We start from the raw sequence: 17,825 nt of genomic DNA, 5'->3' as shown, positions 1-17,825 counted from the left end.
CTCGTTACAGTTGCAAACTTAAAAGTTCAAATGTTTATATGTGGGGATAAATTACACAAATTAAAAGGAGAACTACAAACTAAACTTAATTGTTTATCTAAGCAGGATTTTTTGAAGGACTATTTTAGCATATTTTATACTGTGTGGAATGGCTGAGCTATTAAAGGACACATGCTTATTGCATGACAGGTTTGAATATGCAGATCATACTGGGGGGAAAAAGCAGAAGAAAGAGTTACCCAAATGGATAACTTCTACTTCTGAAAACAACCACAATTCAGCATCATAAATGTTGATTAGTGTAATCTTTAATTAGTTTAACTGCAAAGTGAATTTGTCTGTCTTGGTAAATTACTCTCCGTATGGGTTGGTTATTAACTCACTTCTGCAGCCCATTTCATTGCAAAATCTTTGAATATTGTTAAACAGTACTGTCCATAGAGCTGCACAACTTAGCAAAGCCTCAATATTCATTACAATATCAATATCAATGGTAAAACAACACAATTAGGATGAAATATTAGCTAGGTCATTGCATATGGTTCCGTGTTCTGCATATGTTATATTTAGCTAGCTAGATGAACTTTTACTGCTCCTGATTCCCACCCGTTATGTAGCATTTGGTGGCTGAGAAGATGCTCAACCTTAACTGGGAAAATGAATTGTAACTAATATTATAATAATGTTCCTCAATGTTGTCATAATTGTATGATTTCCCAAAATGTTGCCTGATGTTTTATATTCTCTTAGCCATTTCATCCTTTTTCCTGTTCCATGCCTACTTTTACTTTGTAGATTAGGTATCCCTTCTTTAACTGATTTGGATTTATGACAGGCTAACGTCTTCCTTACTAGGTTCTAATCTGGACAGTCAATAACAACTTCCACAGTTAATAATTACAAGCCACTGAAATGTAAGTATTTGCCGATTCCATCCAACAGACAGGAAAACTTCCCGTACCCTACTGCTGCAACAGCACACACTGTGCTGCCTCTCTTGTACATCTTAAATTATGTCTTGAATTATGGGTATTTTCCACTGTCTTATGAATCTGTGATATGTTTTACACCATCCAGTCAGATTTTTTTAGATTACTTCGGTTAAAATATTGCAATGTTAAAACGATTCCCGATTCCCCCCATTTCTACTTCTTTTACTTTACATCTGTCTGTTCTTGGACATTTCATTTGATGATTTAAGAAAAAGCCAGCCTGTGCCTTCTGATTAGCTTATTATTGCTTGAACTTGGAGCCTGAGACCATGCTGCGTTTGAAGTCTTGTGTTTGTGTGAGTCCCTCTGTACATGCGCATGTGAGCACGCGTGCCTCAGAGGCTAGATGCGAGTTTGTGCTCGAGCAAGAAAAAGCGTGTCAGCTTGTGTAACTGTGGATGTCCTTTCAAAGGGCCTTCACAGATCTGTCCGAGGCCCTTTGATCAGGCCATCTATGACTTGACTGCTCTTGACGGCCCTCGAGATGGGAGGATGTCTGCTTGGTGGGAGACAAGACCGGTTTGATATGGTTGAGAAAGCGTCTTTGACATGCACGCTCACACATACACAAACATAAACATCAATGCACATGATTAACAGTTGTGCAGATTCGTTCGTGTGAAGCTTGAAGACCTTGGAGACAGGTTTACCAGTAGTTTAGCATGTGGTGAGAGTTCAGAAATAGATTCTGGTGGTGGTTACTAAAATTGCACACCATGAGTTGCAGACTCTGTGACTCATTGTCTGCTCCTAATTTTCTGAAAAAACATATATAACATTTCCTCTTGGCAATCCCAACACATTTATATTTATTCTTTCAGATTTTTTTCTTCTGTCAGTGACATAACACCCACCCATCCAATCAATTGTCTATTCGATCAACAACATAGGCAATACGGTTTTGGCATACTATAGAAGATACAACATTTCCAGAAAATTACTTCATGTTAAAGGGGCAATATTATGTAAAATATACTTTAATTAGTTATGATGTTGCACTGTTACTCCCTTGTCAACATACCTCTCCTATGGCAACCATTCAGCTGTGCAAAACTCCTGGGTGGACTCGGCGCCGCCTTCAAGATGCAGCTCCTCCTCGGAGCTGCAATTTACAAGCTTCCCCAGCTCTCACTTCACAGAGCACCCTTTCCCCTACGACTCCCCTACTCAGCTCCTTGACTAGCCAGCCGTAATTAGCAAAGACCTGGTGGAACTTGACACCTGCTGAGCTCGTTACATGAGCTACTTCTCAGTGCAACACTGGTAAAAATGTTGTTACAGGGTTTATAGAGGAGTGATGGCTCTAAAACGGGAGCGGGAATCGCAAATGCTCCACGCATTTTGTTTAGATAGACATTGAGATAGCTATGCCTTGAAACAATTCTATTTCATTGATTTGTAAGCCATCAAAAAGGTTAATTCATGATACTTTAGTTCACTGGAAGAGTCCACATGATGTATTTCTGTTGTATGACATAATGGAAAAAATCATTAACATCTACCAAGATATGAGGAGAGTTTAATGAGGTTTATTCTTTGTGTCAATTTCCAGATACCTGAATGTTTTTATTAACATTCATCTGTACATTCAAATGTATTAAAGTATAAGCAGGTTGGAAATGTACAGAGATCAATACATTCAGGATGGACAGAGGTTTGTGTCCTGGGGATAAATATGTTTCGGTGCAAAAATGTGCGCATCCATCCTGAAAAAGCAATATATAACAAATGCAGACATCTCCAAATTTGCCATAACTGATTCTGTGAAATGCTGAATGTCATAAATAAATAAGTCCATAAAAGTTGTTGTTTGTTTATCTAAAATGCATTCACAAAAGCAGACCTATTCAAATATTTACAAAAAAAAAAAAAAGCCGTTTTTGAATCAGATTAGTTTCAAGCTGTACAGGCTCAGCTATTGTCATTCTTTCTTGTTTTGTAATGCAAACTCTGTTGGTCAGTCTATTTTGTGTGTATTGAATTATTTTTTTTTCCATTATTTGACGTAGATTTGGTTTGATACTGCGTATTTCTGTCCTGGCTGTGTTACCAAGTGTCCTGCAGCTTTTGAGCGGACATCACTTTGTATTGAGATTATATTGAGATGGATCCCAGGTAGGGTCTAATACTGAGTGGCAACGCCACGTCACCCGGACATACTGTAGATCTGATGCTGAGTTGATCTGACAATACAATGGATCAGTGTTGCAGCTAGTAAGTCAGAAGGTAGAGCATAATCCCTTCTGTCAAGTCTCTGTCTCGTCAATATTCAAATCCAGCCAGCTGTCCAATGGCTGTCAGTTACAATCTCCCTCTGGCTTATAGCCCCGCACAGGCACATACCCAAATTGAATTGGATGTTTGCGTCTCATTGGAAACCGAGTCAAAAGAAATGACCTCCTGTCCTATATTGTGAACTCATCAGTTGTCTTGGATGAACTAAATTCTGATCCACAACATCCATTATTATCTAATTGCTCTTTTTTGTGGTTTTATTTTTTCCCCCTAACTTTTAATTCATATTTTTTAACTTCCTTTGACATAATTTGTTGTGTAATCTTTAGAACTATATAACTAAATGCTAACTGAATTGCAATGAATTAAGATAAGATTTTACTTAGTCTTATTCTGTTTAAACACGCACTGACAATCTGTGCCCACATGTTGTACTTCTACATTTATCCGCTCTCACCTTTTGACTCATAACCAGACGCTCTGCGCCCTGATCTCACCACAGAGCTTCTGCTTGAGTTTGGAAGACCAGTTCTGGTCAGGTTGCCGTAGCTGAAGAGGTTCATTTGTCTTTAGAGAGCACCACTGCTTGCTTGCTGCTGTCAGAAAGCCGGATATTTTTATGGCTTTAAGCTGAGGCTTGACGTATTGTTTGTAATGTTTCTGGAGACGATGGAGTCAATCTGAGTGTTCTTTCTGAGACGCCTTTACCTGTTGTAGCCGTTTAGTCTGTGATGTAAATGGCTGAGGAATTATTTAAATCTGAGAAAGTGCTTTCAAATTCAACGGCAATGCTAATTCAAAGTTTGACAATCCAAAGGATGTCTGTAACATGGCGGCAAATGTGTACAATTCAAACATTTAAATGCCAGTGCTCACATTTATTGGCACCTATATTACAGATATGTAAAAAGCCTCAAGATGCGTCAGGAAAATGCATCAGAAACATGAACACGTGAAGTAAAAACTTTGAAAAATTAGAATAGAACTGAATAGAATAGAATAGAATAGAATGATCTGGCCGCAAGCTGAGCATTAAGTAGTGGAAACACATAAAAGTAGAACTAAGAAGACACTAACGTCAGTTTACCATTTTGGTCGATAATCACCTTAGATTTTTAGTAAAATTCTGATTGCCTTTGGCAGAAATGCGAGAGAAAATTCACAGAAATTGTTCACCAGACATAACTTTGACCTTGCTCAATGCCCAAAATCTCAGCTCCCATACCTGAATCTTAAAAAAAACCAAAAAAAAAAAAAAAACCTGGTGGGTGAGCTAAACAGGAAAGTGCAGAAGGGGCAACCCAGAATTCTCCATAATCTATCCAATGAATGTAGCCGGCTCTGTATTTCTCCATGTGTCCCCGTTGATATGTGCTTCTCTTCCCACTTCACTGTGCACTTCACTGACACATGTCGCCCTGGCATCCACGGAAAGGCCTGACCTTTGGAAAGTTTAGCGCTTTAAATATTTAGGCCTGGGTTATGATGGATTCTCCAGGCCCTGTGGCAATGTGCAAAGCCTCTGATTAGAGCTTGCTGTCAGAGTCATTTAGCAGAGCGTCTGGCTGTCGGTGGCGCTCTCTGTTTGACAGGCGCGCCTTTTTAAACAAACAGAGGTCCCGGTGGCAGAGCAGGCACTGCAGCCAGAGCGGTACAAACACCCCGACACTGAGAGAAACCACAGACAGCTGCTAAAGAAACCGCTGGCCACAGACTCGTGATCTAAGCGCTCTGTCTTTTTGCTCACTTGCACCGAGTTCAGTGCAAGCAGTACTTCTTTTACTCGTCGTCTCTCGTTCTTTGTTACTCAGAGAAACAGCTTTGTGGAGGTTTTATCTGCACTGTGTTTTATTGCTTGATCTCCGGCAAGATCTCGAATACATTTTCAAGCTAAAAGAAGCAGGAAGGATGCTGCCCGTCTCATGTCTGCAGCCTTCCCGTGATGGGCACAGCTCTCACACTGAAACCGATGCGAACCAGCCCTTCTCATCTCACTCTGAGACAATCTCTCGTGGCATCAATCCTGTAAATATATGAGTCTTAATATGTGTGTCCTATTCTGTATTCAGAGGAAGAGCTAAGTCAGCAGCTCCAGTATTAATGCATGAGAAATGAGCAGAGCCCATAAGAATTAAAGGGTAAGACTCGCCTTATTAAGATGTAAATTCCGGGGAAAAAGTTGCCAAAATGAGGATACAGTGAAGTTACTGTCAACTTTAGCCTACTTATGCATTTCTAAGAGGCGTTGTTGTGTCATGATTGTTGAAATTAGATGCACATAACAAAGCGCCTTGTGTGTTTGGTTCAGCCACGAGATCAACCGGTCCCAGCAAATCAGCAACCTTTTACCTTACGCACCAATTTACAGTTTTGCCAACATTATCTAGTGACAGTTTACATCAACTATTGTGGTAATTCTATTTGTATGTACGCAGATTTGTGTGTGTGTGTGTGTGTGTGTGTTCTCTTTATCCCCCCCCCTTCTCTCCCCACCTCTGTCTCACTCTCATTTCAAATTTGCACTTAACACCTTCCTAGGGAAAGACTTCTCATTCATCAACAGTGTTTGTCCCGGTGACAAGCAGGGTGCCTCCTGCATATCAATATCAGCTAAGACAATGCTGAGCATGTAACCTTCAGCTAAATGTCATTCTGCTTAATCCTATTTGAAAATTAAACATTGAAAAACCTTTACCGTACCTTCCTGTCTTCCTTCCGCTCTCCCCTCTCTCTCTTTTCCTCTTTCCCTCTTTTATTGGGTGCCATTCTTCTGGCTCTCTGTTCTCCCTCGTACAATTGCTACGCTCGTTCTGCATGCCGTGTGACATTTGTATTGTTCTGAATGTGGGAGTTTTTGAATCTCATAATGGTTATTCGGTAGAACTGATTTTATTCTTTGTCACTCACAAAAACATCAGGTGTAACTTCTTTTCAAGTTGTGTGATTTCCCCTTTTGTTCTTCAATCTTCTCATTCTATGGATCGATGAGTTAGTCTCACCACTGGAACATTTATGCATCTTGTCATGTTACAGCCACCAACTCTTGGATTTTGGCATCAGACATACACAAAGTGGCACATAATTGTGACAAATGAAAATTTGAAAAGTGCTGTCTGAGCTTGTTTTCAGTCCACTTCTCTTTGATATCTGTAAATAAAGTCCATTACCTTCAGATGACACCTTATAAGTAAACAAAGGGATGTAGGCTTAATATAAAAAGTGACCATAGGGAACTAATAGCATCATAAACAAGAAACACAATGGACAGGGGTAAAGTTGTGGAGAATCTGCTTTTACATCTAATCTTTTTTATGCCCATGACATACATAGTGAGGTACTCACAGCCCTGCATCGGCTGATCTGTTTAGAAGTAAGTTCGTGTTTCAAGTTGAGGGAGTGACATGGTGATGGTTTGTTGGACAGCTAAGCTGCAGGGTATAAAAGCATAAACAGAAAGGTGTATAATTGTAATTTGACTCATTTGTTCAGACAAAAAGGATCCCAACATGAGGTCTTCCACTGATATTGCTTTGAAAAGAACGGTATGGGAAGAATTCGTGCTCACTGCTGATGCCAAAGCTGCATCACAACTTCTTTTGTCCAGCACTGTCAACTTCCTTTCTGAAAGGTGACTGCTGTGTGCTGCTTGTAGGTATATGACATAAATATTTTGTGAGAGGTTCTATAAAAAGCAGGCTTTGAACTTTTCAGTGCACCATTCACTCCATTTGCCAAATATGGAAAGAGTACAGCATAACTTGCAACCTACCAAAACATGACCGTCGAGTGTACTTCACAGGGTGAAGGACGGCAGGAATCGGAGAAGCAGCCAAGAGGCCCAGGATAACTTTGGAGGAGCAGTAGAGACCAATAGCTCAGGTGGAATAGTCAGTCAGTGGAATATCAGCCATGCACTCCACAACTAAGTCCCTTTGGAGCATGTTACGAGTCATCCAAGGGACACAGCACACTAGGGTCAGAAGAGGTTCTGGCTTGTGAAAACCAGAATTGGGCTTTTGACTCAGATTTTTGTGGCCAAAAACTGCACAAAAGACTGGACATCTTGCTGAAGACACAATTCCATGAAACAATTTGGTGGTATCCTCCTGTCATGGCAATGCTCCATTTCAGCAATCACATTGAAGCTGGCAAGCATTAGGTGGGAAGATTTAAATACAGAGCAATCCAGAGAGAAAGTCTGTTAGGTGTCGCAGAAGACTTCAGACTGGGTTGGAGGATCATTTGCAGGATAAAAACACTAAACTCACTGCCTGAGCAACAATCAAACAATTTAGCTCAAAGCATGTTCATGTATTAAAATGATCTGGTCTAACTGAAAATATCTGGGAAGACTGGAAAATAATGTTCATTGACACTCTTTGTTCAGTCTGATGGAACTTATGGAAGAAAAACAGGCAAACATGTCGGTCTCTTGATGTGCAAATCTGGTATGTAAAAACTCAGGAAGACTTGCAGCTGTAATTGTAATTGAGAGAATAAACAATGCATGTCATATTTTTACGATTTTATTTGAAAATAACGGAGAATTGTCTTTTCACTTCAAAAACGATCGGATACTTTGAAAGATGTGAAAACTTTGGAAAGGCGTAGTAAGAAAAGTAACTTACACACAAATGACCCAAAACACAGATTTATGACCTGAGCATGCAGAGAAGAATGCACACTCCTTAAACAGACCCACTTCGTGGAGGGCAATTACTATGCTTAAATTGCATTCAAATGAGCCAAGATGATGTCCAATTGGTCTAGACACAATCTGTCGCAAAGACTAGAACTCCCTCAAAGGCTCTGAATGTTAGTTTGCATTGAACACATATGATGTTCTTCATCTCCTGCCTCCTTTCCCCCCACCCCTATATACACTGTACACTTCACACACATCTACAAAGCACAAATATATAGCACATGTTTCACAGAGGCTGTAGAGGGAAATAGGAATGGAGGCAGGGGAGGATAAAAGGGGACGGAAAGATTGCAATGAAAATGCAATCATTTGCAGTTGAACAGATATAATTCTTTTGTGGAGGCAGTGTAATGCAGCGGCTCAAAGATGGCCCTCAGCCCATCCTCGTGGATTTGATTGACCACAGTCGCTCGTCAAGGGATTCAATCGAAATACTGTGAGTGAATTACAACGAGACTAACCTTGATGTCCTCACATCGAAGCCCTCCACCCAACTCTGCAGCTTGAAGAATTAGAAAATGTATAAGGAAGACATACTGTGGACGCGATTAAACGGGATGAAGCCGCATCAATTCATTCCGTAAAATTTTGTTACCCAAACTGGGATTGCTCTGAAGATGCTGAATGATAACTTGTCCATGGTAGAAATCAGAGAGACTTGTAGAAAACATTGACCTACGGTGCCTTGAAAAAAATAACTTTTAAACATTGATTTTTCTACATTTTGTTGTGCCTTCAGTAAGACTATAGGGATTTACTGTGAAAGACCAATATAAAGTAATGAATAATTTGAATGCAAAGATGTGGTCATATGTTGTTTTCAAAGATTTTGACAAATAAAACCACGCCGTCTTCCCCCACCCAACCTATATCAACACTTTGATAAAGGTTGGGTGAAGTTTTTTTGGGGCAAAAACTAGAAATTTGCCTATTTTGTAAAACAGCTCAGATTCGGTTAGAGCGGATGGAGATCTTCTGTAAATATCAATTTGCAAATCTTTTTAAAGATTGTCTCAAATTATTGACCTTGACTAGGCCATATCAATAGATTGTTAGGCTATGATCAAAGCTAAACGTTTTAATTGTACATCCAGCTTACTGTTTAGATCCATTGTATTGTTGGAAGGTAAGCCTCCACCCTACTTTCCATTCTTTTGTAACAAATTGAACTTCTTAGAGTTTTGTTTTACCAATAACTTTCTCTTTTCTATTCTTCAATAAATACTATATTGGTGGAGTTCACAACAAGGAGCTGACCTACTACTCTATCCTTTTTTGGATAGTGAACTGAACAGTTCTCCATGAAACATCCCGGGGCTTGTCTCATAATCTAATCCTGATCAAAACATCTTCACAATCCCCTGTTGTGTTCACTAAGAAAGTCCAAGGGCTTTGAGGCAGTAGCAAATATTTTCTTTTAACTTTTCGACTGTTGGAAAATATGCAAGTTAATGTTCTGAATTAGTTTTGTGCACATGTGTAAGATTGCAGAATTTGGCACAACTAAAACTGCAAACACAAAGGGGAAAAAAAAGGAGTCCTAGTTGAGAACAAGGTGTGGTTCGTGTTATTAGTCAGCAACAATGTTTCCTCAGAGAAAAGACACAAAACAAAAAAAAGACTCTAAAAACACATGAAAATGCAAGAGCAGTCAATTTCTCTGTGTACCGATGCGTGTGGTAACACAGAGTTTACAATCTTTGAGATTTTACATATGTTGAACAGATATTCTGGGTATACAAACATAAGTCGGCGACAAAATCTGGCACCAAAATGAGTTTTGGATAGACGTTTAGTTTGAGTCTAAATCAGGCACGTGGTGCCTCATGGTTGTGAGATATATTTAGAGGCGTGATATAGAAAGATAACACCAATTTGGTTGGGAGCTTACTGAATATGTTGGCAAAGTCCTAATGCGTCAAAACACGACATATAGGAGTCAAACTAAGACGATTTTGCTGAATGTGGTTTTTCATTTAATCCTCAGAACTGTTTGCTGAAAAATAACAGCTGTTGTTGTTGTTGTGTCTCTTTGCTCTCCAGGTGGGATATGCAGGAGGATGCGGAGCTAGAAGATGGAGAGAGAGCAATGGTGGAAGAACTTCAGAAAGCCTTTTTTGTTTGCTGCTGCAGCGCGGGACCACAAGATGCCTCTGGAACTGATGAGACACCAACAAATCAGACCCAGGGGGAAGCAGAGCCCTGCGATAAAAGTACTGCCCAATAACAGTGCACAGCGTCGGAGTTTTTATTATGTAGTAATTTTTTTTATATTCTCTTGGCGCTCTCAAGGTGGTTGTTTGTGGACATGTACGTGCACCCCGGTTCACACATTTGTGGGAATATGTTGGCCTGTGCATGTACTGGAAATTTGCATGTATGTGCAGAAAAACATGGAAAAAAAAAAAAAAAAAAAAAAAACTCCACTAGAAACAAACAAACAAAAGAAAAGAGCACGAGCTGGTGCCTTCCTCTGTCTGCACACACCTGAGACAAATCCTCTCTGCCGTTCAATGCTGCATCAGGTGCGTTTTCATCTTTTTGGAGCACATCTGCAGAAACCAGTTCCGGGAAATAAAGAGTTGCGATTTGTTTGTCTGGGACAAGATAGGACTGTGTGATCACCGTAGGTAGCTGATGTGTTTTAAGACTGTGTGGGTGGAGAGAGTACTGTCAGCATGCTTTCTTTTGCTTTCTTTTAAGAAAACATCAAACAATATAGTTTGGAAGCAAAATATTACCTGTTTTTGATTTTTTTTGATGTGTTCCAGAAATCTGCCACACCGTAAATTATCAGTCAGCATTTAGTGGAAACTCGAAAAATATTCACGTGTACGATGACTGCTAATTGTATTTTTCTAAATGTGTCTATATTTTTTTTATTTATGTGAAGCACTGTAGGTAAAATGTTACACGTTAAAATACAGCCACAATTGTACTTCAGTAAGGTGGTTGTTTTTTTTAGATAAAACAGTATTATCTCTGTGATGTCATTTTTATATATTGGATTATCGTTTTAATGGTATAATATCTAATTTTCAAATAAAAAAGAAAACAATTGCTCCTTTTCTTTAGCCTGAATAAAACAATAGTTTTAAATGCTACTATATGAACTATTGCTACTGAAAAATATGTTGCTATAAAAACATTAAAAGTAAATGTAGAGATATTACAATGAAAAGTGGGAGACCACTACGGAGACAAAATCTGGAAACTCTGGAAATATATAAAATGGTACAACCACTCTTGTGTCTTTATAGATTTTATATTTTATGTAGGCCTAATAATAAAACTTGTTTGGTGGTTGTTGTGAAAAAAAAAAGTCAAACTAAACTGTTTTGTAACAGTTTTCTGCTGAAAATACACAAAACCTAACTTTTGATCTTCATTTTCTTCCTACCTGTCAGTAAGTACTGCACATGTCAGTAAGGTCACAGTTGTTTCATAGGAAGCTTTATATATATTGCTGTGGATAAGTTTAAAGCAGGGTTATGTGATAACAATAACCTTCATTAGGATTATGGCACAGCAAAAACACAAAGACACAGGTGTGCACCTCAACAAACAGGCTGGGTAAGGAGAGCCAAGAAGCCCTTGGTAACTCTGAAGGAGCTGCAGAGATCTACAGCTCAGGTGAGCCAATCTGTTGAAAGGACAGATTATAACTTAAATAATTGTACCTTCGATAAATCTGACCTTCATGGGAGAGACTCATTGCTGAAAGAAACCCATAAAAAGTCATGTTGCCACAGGAGACTGAAACTGAAAAGCAGTAGTAAATCGAATGATAGTCATGTCTTTAAATGAACCAGTTAAAGTCCAGACCTAAATCCAAAGCAGGATCTCTGGCAAAGCTTGAAAACTGCTATTCACAGATTCTTTTCGTTCAGTCTGACAGAGGTCAAATGTTAAATTTCAGTCTGTATATAAATACTGTCTGATGAAAACATCTTGGTTTTTGTTGCACTGGTTTTAAAGTGTTCAAGTTTGGTTGTGGTTTGTCAGATTCCAAGTTCTGCACTTTCTGGCAAATACCAGCAAAACAACAATTGATCGACAACTGCCATATTTCAAACAGACAATTCAGCAAGTATTGTCTTGCTTTTGTTTGGTTTTGATTTGTTGTGATTTTTGTCATAGAATACTTTTCTTCACCTATAAACAAAGATTCCTGGTTCAACTAGCAAAAATAACTTTACTCTTGCTTTTATGTGGTTTTAATTAAAAATTCCATTTTGATTTTTATTCACAAAAGTCTTTTGTTTTTTTTTATCAGTGCACAAAGCACACAGCTTTCAGCCAAGTGTTTTGGCTGCTTGGACACAAAAGACTTGCAGATTTCTTTTTTTGTTGTTTTTGATTTGTCTATTGCCACTCATACAAACTTCTCTTAAAGATCCCAACAAAAAGTCATTCACACAGTTATACAACAGAGAAATATGTTGTTAACATTACATATTACAACACCAGTTTCAGACTCAGAGTTACAGTACTGAAAATATTTGCTTACAGAATTACAAAATATTAAAGCTACAAAGTTGTTGTATGCAATTCATGTCTTTTTCACGCTAGATCGAAAAAGTTTTTAGTCCTGAAAGTGAGTATGAAAATTCACAATGAATCCCTTTCAATATTTCTCTAAAGGTTGGATACAAAGCCTACAGCGTTTGGATGTAGGCTTTGTATCTACATCCAGATAACCTTAGTTGTTAAATATACATGTATGTATCTGGACGGATGGAGAAGGGATGAGAGGACAAAATGAGCAAATGCACATTTTGCCACAATTTATTTTTTCCCCCTTATTGTTATCCAGACCTGGTAAATACTTAAATAAAAGTTCGAACCTTTGCAGATGGATGAATGTTGTAAAGGGTTTTTAGATCTAAACATTATATAGACAACATTATGTTATTTGAATTTTACGTTGTAAAAGACAGGGAGAGAGAACTCAGCGCACACCCTGAAGTCCAGCACAAAAACACAAAATTATATTTCCGCCACAGTATCTGCTGTCTGTTCGGCACGTCGCGACAGCTGCTGCTGTGCTACTGTTCCTTTAAATATCCATTCCAGTTCGTTGCCCCGGTAACCCGGAAGCTTCACGCGCTGCTTGCTGCTGTGCTGAGAGTCCTTCCTGTTTCAGAAATTTGAAGGAAGCAGCAGCAACAGGACAGTCGCTGAGTAAATATGGTGCGTGAGTTCAACATAAAGTGTGCATGCATCTGCAGTGAACAGCCCGGTGCTCTGTAAAGCTCCCTATGACGTTTGGTTTTAGTGAATGTGTGAATAAACAGACGAATATATCTTAGTGTATCTGTTCGCAGTTGTTCCAAGTAGAGCAGCTGTTTTTTTTTTTTTTTAAGTCTGCGAAACATCAAACAGATGTTTATTGTGGACAAAGTCACGGGTCTGTCCGAGTGGGCGTGAAGAAATACTTAAATCTTTGGTCGGTTTTGAAAATAAGAAAAATGTCGCGGAGTGTGCATAATTAACTTGGTTGCTGCACGTGTGGAAACTGCCTGAGTAGTCCTTACTATATAATAGAAGTGTTTTTTTTTGTGTTTTTTTTTAATCCTTGGGCTAATTAATTAGAAATACATGTGTATATGACAGCAATAAGTCACCCAATTACTAATATGTATTAATAAGTACGACGGTGTCTAGCAGCTACACATATGCGTGTAATACAAAAGCCAGCATAAATATTATTTTCTCTTACTCTATGTTTTCCCCTGATTCATGGCAGGTTTCCTCTCAGTGATCTGTATGAGGGACGAACCTATGCGCTCTCGTCTTTTTTCTGCCACATCAGCCTTGTACATACTGTGGATCACCATGGCCCAGGTCGCTGGCCAGGAGGACAGGGAGAAAACCACTGCGCTCAAAGGTGAATGAACAACTATGCTGAGGGGTTGGGTTGGAGTTGATAGTATATAGGGCCCGGTCACTATATAGTTTTAAATTTGTGTTAACTTATTTCTTAACCTCCCATGTTTCTTTGCTTATAGATTTGTTGTCAAGAATAGATTTAGATGAACTGATGAAGAAAGATGAACCTCCTTTCACCTTCCCTAAAACACTGGAGGAGTTTGAATATGCCTTCAATGAAAGTAAGTACATTTATTAATTGTGTAGAGGAGTAGGTAGTACAGAACCGACCCAAAGAGACTAAAACAATAGGTTCAATTAGCAGGATGGTCTGTTCAATAAAACGGAATGCAGAAACTTTAATTACCCTATACATCCACGGAAAGTAAGTAGATAATTATCAAATTATCTTGACAGTTATCTCATTAAAATACAGACAAACCATTGTTTCAGCCAACATTAGAGTCATTTCACCAAGTTTATATGAAAGGACACTACTGGCAAACCTAAAGAACGTAAATAACATAAAAATACTCACTGTCAAACTTTTGCAAGATATTCTTTAGATCCGGAGAAATTTAGCTTCCCTGAAACTTTGAAGTTTAAATGTATCTGAATAAGATTTGTATTCAAATTATAATCAGGCAGTTTATGCAAGTACTACTCTGTGATGCATTTACTTAATTCAAGTTATGTCCTGTTAAGATTGATTAAAAAAAAATTAAAAAATATATTCAGGTGTCACAGAGAAACTGTGTCCTTAGCAATTTTTTTTAAATCATAATTTCACAATTAAATGTTTTTAGCATGTTTTACAATGTAGGATTAATGACTATTATGCTGAAAATTACTGTTAATTTGACTACGGTGCATGTTTTGCTGATTCACAAATGTTTCATTCAGGGCTCACAAAAGAGCGCATCTAAAGATGTGTTTCAATGATGCAGTCTTAAACGTTTTTCTGAACTTAACTTTCGGGAAGCTTTTATTTGCCAAGGGTAGAGTTGGAAATATTTAGCTCTTCTCATCAGCTAAACGGTGTGAATGGAACCATCCATTTTTAGTGCAATGGATACAAATATCTTATAAGGAGAGTCAGGGAGAGAGGATACCTTGTACTTCTCATTGTAAAGTATTGCAAGGCTTCCTCCACTTCCAGAGGTGTGAACTTCACAAATGTACTCTAACGAAGGTGAAGTGATGAGGTTGAACTCTGCACTCTCAGCTGATCACTTCCACAATCAAGCTGAGAAAATCTAATTTATAATTGTTCACAAGATCATAACTAAGGGGACCCTTGTAAAATAAGCATAGCATTTCAGAGCAAGGGTTGCATAGTGGCACAGTTGGTAGCACCGTCGCCTTGCAGGAAGAAGGTCCTTGGGTCAAATCCCAATCTGGGGTCGTTCTGTAGAGAGTTTGCATGTTCTCCCTGTACTTGAATGGGTTCTCTCCAGGTTACATGGCTTCCTTCCACAGTGCAAAAGCACTATTGTTCAGTCAGTTGAATACTCTTCATTGCTCATAGATATGTGCGTGCATGTATGGTTGCATGCTCTTTGTGTCTCTGTGTTAGCCCATGATGGACTGGAAAGCATCACTTCTCCTCCAGTGACTGCTGGAGATAGGCAGCAGTCATTAGGTGTCGATGCCTATCCATGCAACCCTGCGAGGATAGGCAGTGTAGACAGTCAAACAAGGTGATGGTAATGTGATGGTCTGGGGCTGCTTTAGTTCTTTATCACCAGGAAATCTTGCCTAGTTGATGAAACTATGTATTCTGCTCTCTACATGAACATTTTGAAGGAAAACGTTCAACTGTCGTTTTGTGACCGTAAGCTTCATTGTACTTAGGTTGTGCAAAGGGATTCAGCAGTGGCCTTAAGGCTGGAATTTGAAGCACAGCCTTAAGACCACTGCTGAAAGGCTCAAAACATTAAAATGAAGGTAACATTTTAATGTGACAAAATAAAGATAATTCTACAAAGCAGAATGGGGCAAAATTCTGCCACAGGGATGTAAAAGAGTTATTGCTAGTTATCGCAAATGCTTGAAGGCAGTTGCTGCAGCCATGCTTTTGGCAGACCCAGTTATTAGGTTTAGGGGGCAATTACCTTTTCAGGTTGGTTCGGTTGGTTTGGACAGCTGTTTTTACTTTAATAAATTAAACTGAGTTTTGAAAAAGTCATTTTGTTTTTACTTGGGTTATCTTTGTCTAATGTTTTCATTCAGAATAATAACTAGAAAGCTTGAAATAACTAAAAATGTGACAAACAAGCCTGGATGAGGTCCCATATTTATTTTTCCCATGATGTATAGTCAGAAGGATGGGAATTAGGCACAAACAAGAGTGGAATCTTAGATGAAAATGTTTTTAAAAAAAATTTAACCCTCTTTATCAGAGCTACCAGTAATTGTGGAGGGTGTTTATATCATAGAAAATGGGTAAACTCACAGACCACACCTAGGTCTACCCTACTACAAAGGTAGTAGGATATGAAAATCTACTCGCACTTGTTTAGGTTTAGATGATCTAACAATCTTCTGATGATTATTTTGGTTTGCTGTAATCAAAGCAGGGATTCAGGAGAAGGAAGAGTTGAGAGACGGATGTGTTGCGGATAGATTTTTGGCTCTTAATATTCCTCCATAGTCTCTTGCCCTGTCTCTCTTATCTCTACTTTTCTCTGTCAGTGTCTGGCTGGCTGAGTGGGGGACATGTTGTGTACTCTACGGCCCGTCAGTAACCTACTCAGCCTTGCCCTCTGTCTGACGGAGAATTTGCATAACCTTGCTGCGCCTAAGAACAGACTCAGCACCTGAAATTATGCAACACCCACAAGCTGCTCTTCCCACCCTCAAGTCCTAGCTCAGTCTACCACGGAGGCGGAAAAAACACAGACTCTTTTACCTTCCTCTTCCTGCAAATTCCCATTCCTATCATTTCCCCCTTTTATTTCTCTACTCCTGAAACATCTCACCAAAAATTTCAACTTGAAACACAAGGTAGCACCTCACACTGGAGCTTTTTAAATCTTTATGTCTTGTCAATATCTCTTTTAGGCCTGTTTTTGAAGGATACCTCTTCTAAAGCCATAGTGGCCCTCTAGCAAAGTCTCCAGTATGTCGACTAAGTCACTTTGGCCTGAAGGGTTTTTATTTTATTTTAATATAACTGAACTCATGCTATCGTAGCCTGAGACAAGTGGAACAAAAATGTTAATTTCACCATGTAATGATATGAATACAGAAGAGGCTGTGTACAATAGTTTGCAGGTATCTTAATCACTGAAGATGATGACTTCATCTCGCCAGCCCTCCGGTTTTCCATTACTGGAAATCCAAGGTTATGTACACCTAATTAAGCGGCCAAATTGAGAACAGAATGCTAATTATGACAGAAAAGGAGGAGAAAAGTTGAGAAAATGTTATTCCTTTGAGAGAATGTGTTGGGGGAGATGGGGAGATGGAGGGTGTGGTGGTGGGGAGCTGATCACCCCTCAGCCTGTAGACATGAACACACACACACACATCTCAGCCCCCCTCTCCTTTCTCCTCTTGCATAGAGGTACATCCACATCCTGCGATCCCCCTCTCTCTCTCTCTCACACACACGCACACACACCATCCCTACAGTGGGATTTCATTATAGCTCTTGTCTTCCCCCCTCTTCTTAGGCTGTAGTGTTTAGATACTCACCCCGTCCATGAATGCATAATTTATTTTCTTCAAGGTACTATTTGTGCACACACTGCTTTATACTAAGTTCTCACATGTCTCCTGGTTTACCTCTCAGGCATAAATGTATTTCTGAATACAACATACCAGTCCTGCATTCAGGATTACATGTTATCTAACAACTAACAACTATGAAAGTACTGTGATACACAGTAAGTGAGTAGTGCACAATTTATCACGTTGATAGAGGTGTAAAATGGTGGCAATTTAGAAGGAAATAAAAAAAAAATCTTCATGCATTCCTTTAACCTGCAAAGATATTATATTTATATGCTCACATTGTG

General features: G+C 39.0%; 2 protein-coding genes across 2 annotated transcripts in view; both read left to right on the top strand.

The window, feature by feature from the left end:
* kiaa0825 (KIAA0825 ortholog) overlaps nt 1-11,176 on the top strand; it is a 134,985-nt gene extending 123,809 nt beyond the window's left edge. The window contains exon 23 of the mRNA XM_088008953.1: nt 9,976-11,176. Coding sequence (XP_087865079.1) covers nt 9,976-10,159 — 184 coding nt within the window. The 3' untranslated portion in view covers nt 10,160-11,176. The remainder of the gene's footprint in view (nt 1-9,975) is intronic.
* A 1,880-nt stretch (nt 11,177-13,056) lies between these two features.
* The window catches only part of arb2a (ARB2 cotranscriptional regulator A), a 159,393-nt gene continuing 154,624 nt past the window's right edge, over nt 13,057-17,825 (top strand). Inside the window, exons 1-3 of the mRNA XM_015001986.2 lie at nt 13,057-13,125; nt 13,682-13,822; nt 13,944-14,045. Of these exons, the coding sequence (XP_014857472.2) occupies nt 13,702-13,822; nt 13,944-14,045 (223 nt within the window). The 5' untranslated portion in view covers nt 13,057-13,125; nt 13,682-13,701. The remainder of the gene's footprint in view (nt 13,126-13,681; nt 13,823-13,943; nt 14,046-17,825) is intronic.

Source organism: Poecilia mexicana, unplaced genomic scaffold (assembly GCF_051168715.1).
Source record: "Poecilia mexicana isolate PSO_F unplaced genomic scaffold, ASM5116871v1 scaffold_9, whole genome shotgun sequence".
NCBI classification, from domain to species: Eukaryota; Metazoa; Chordata; class Actinopteri; order Cyprinodontiformes; family Poeciliidae; genus Poecilia; species Poecilia mexicana.
The sequence above is the reverse complement of the archived record's forward strand: the minus strand, read 5'-3'. Positions and strand labels throughout refer to the sequence as shown.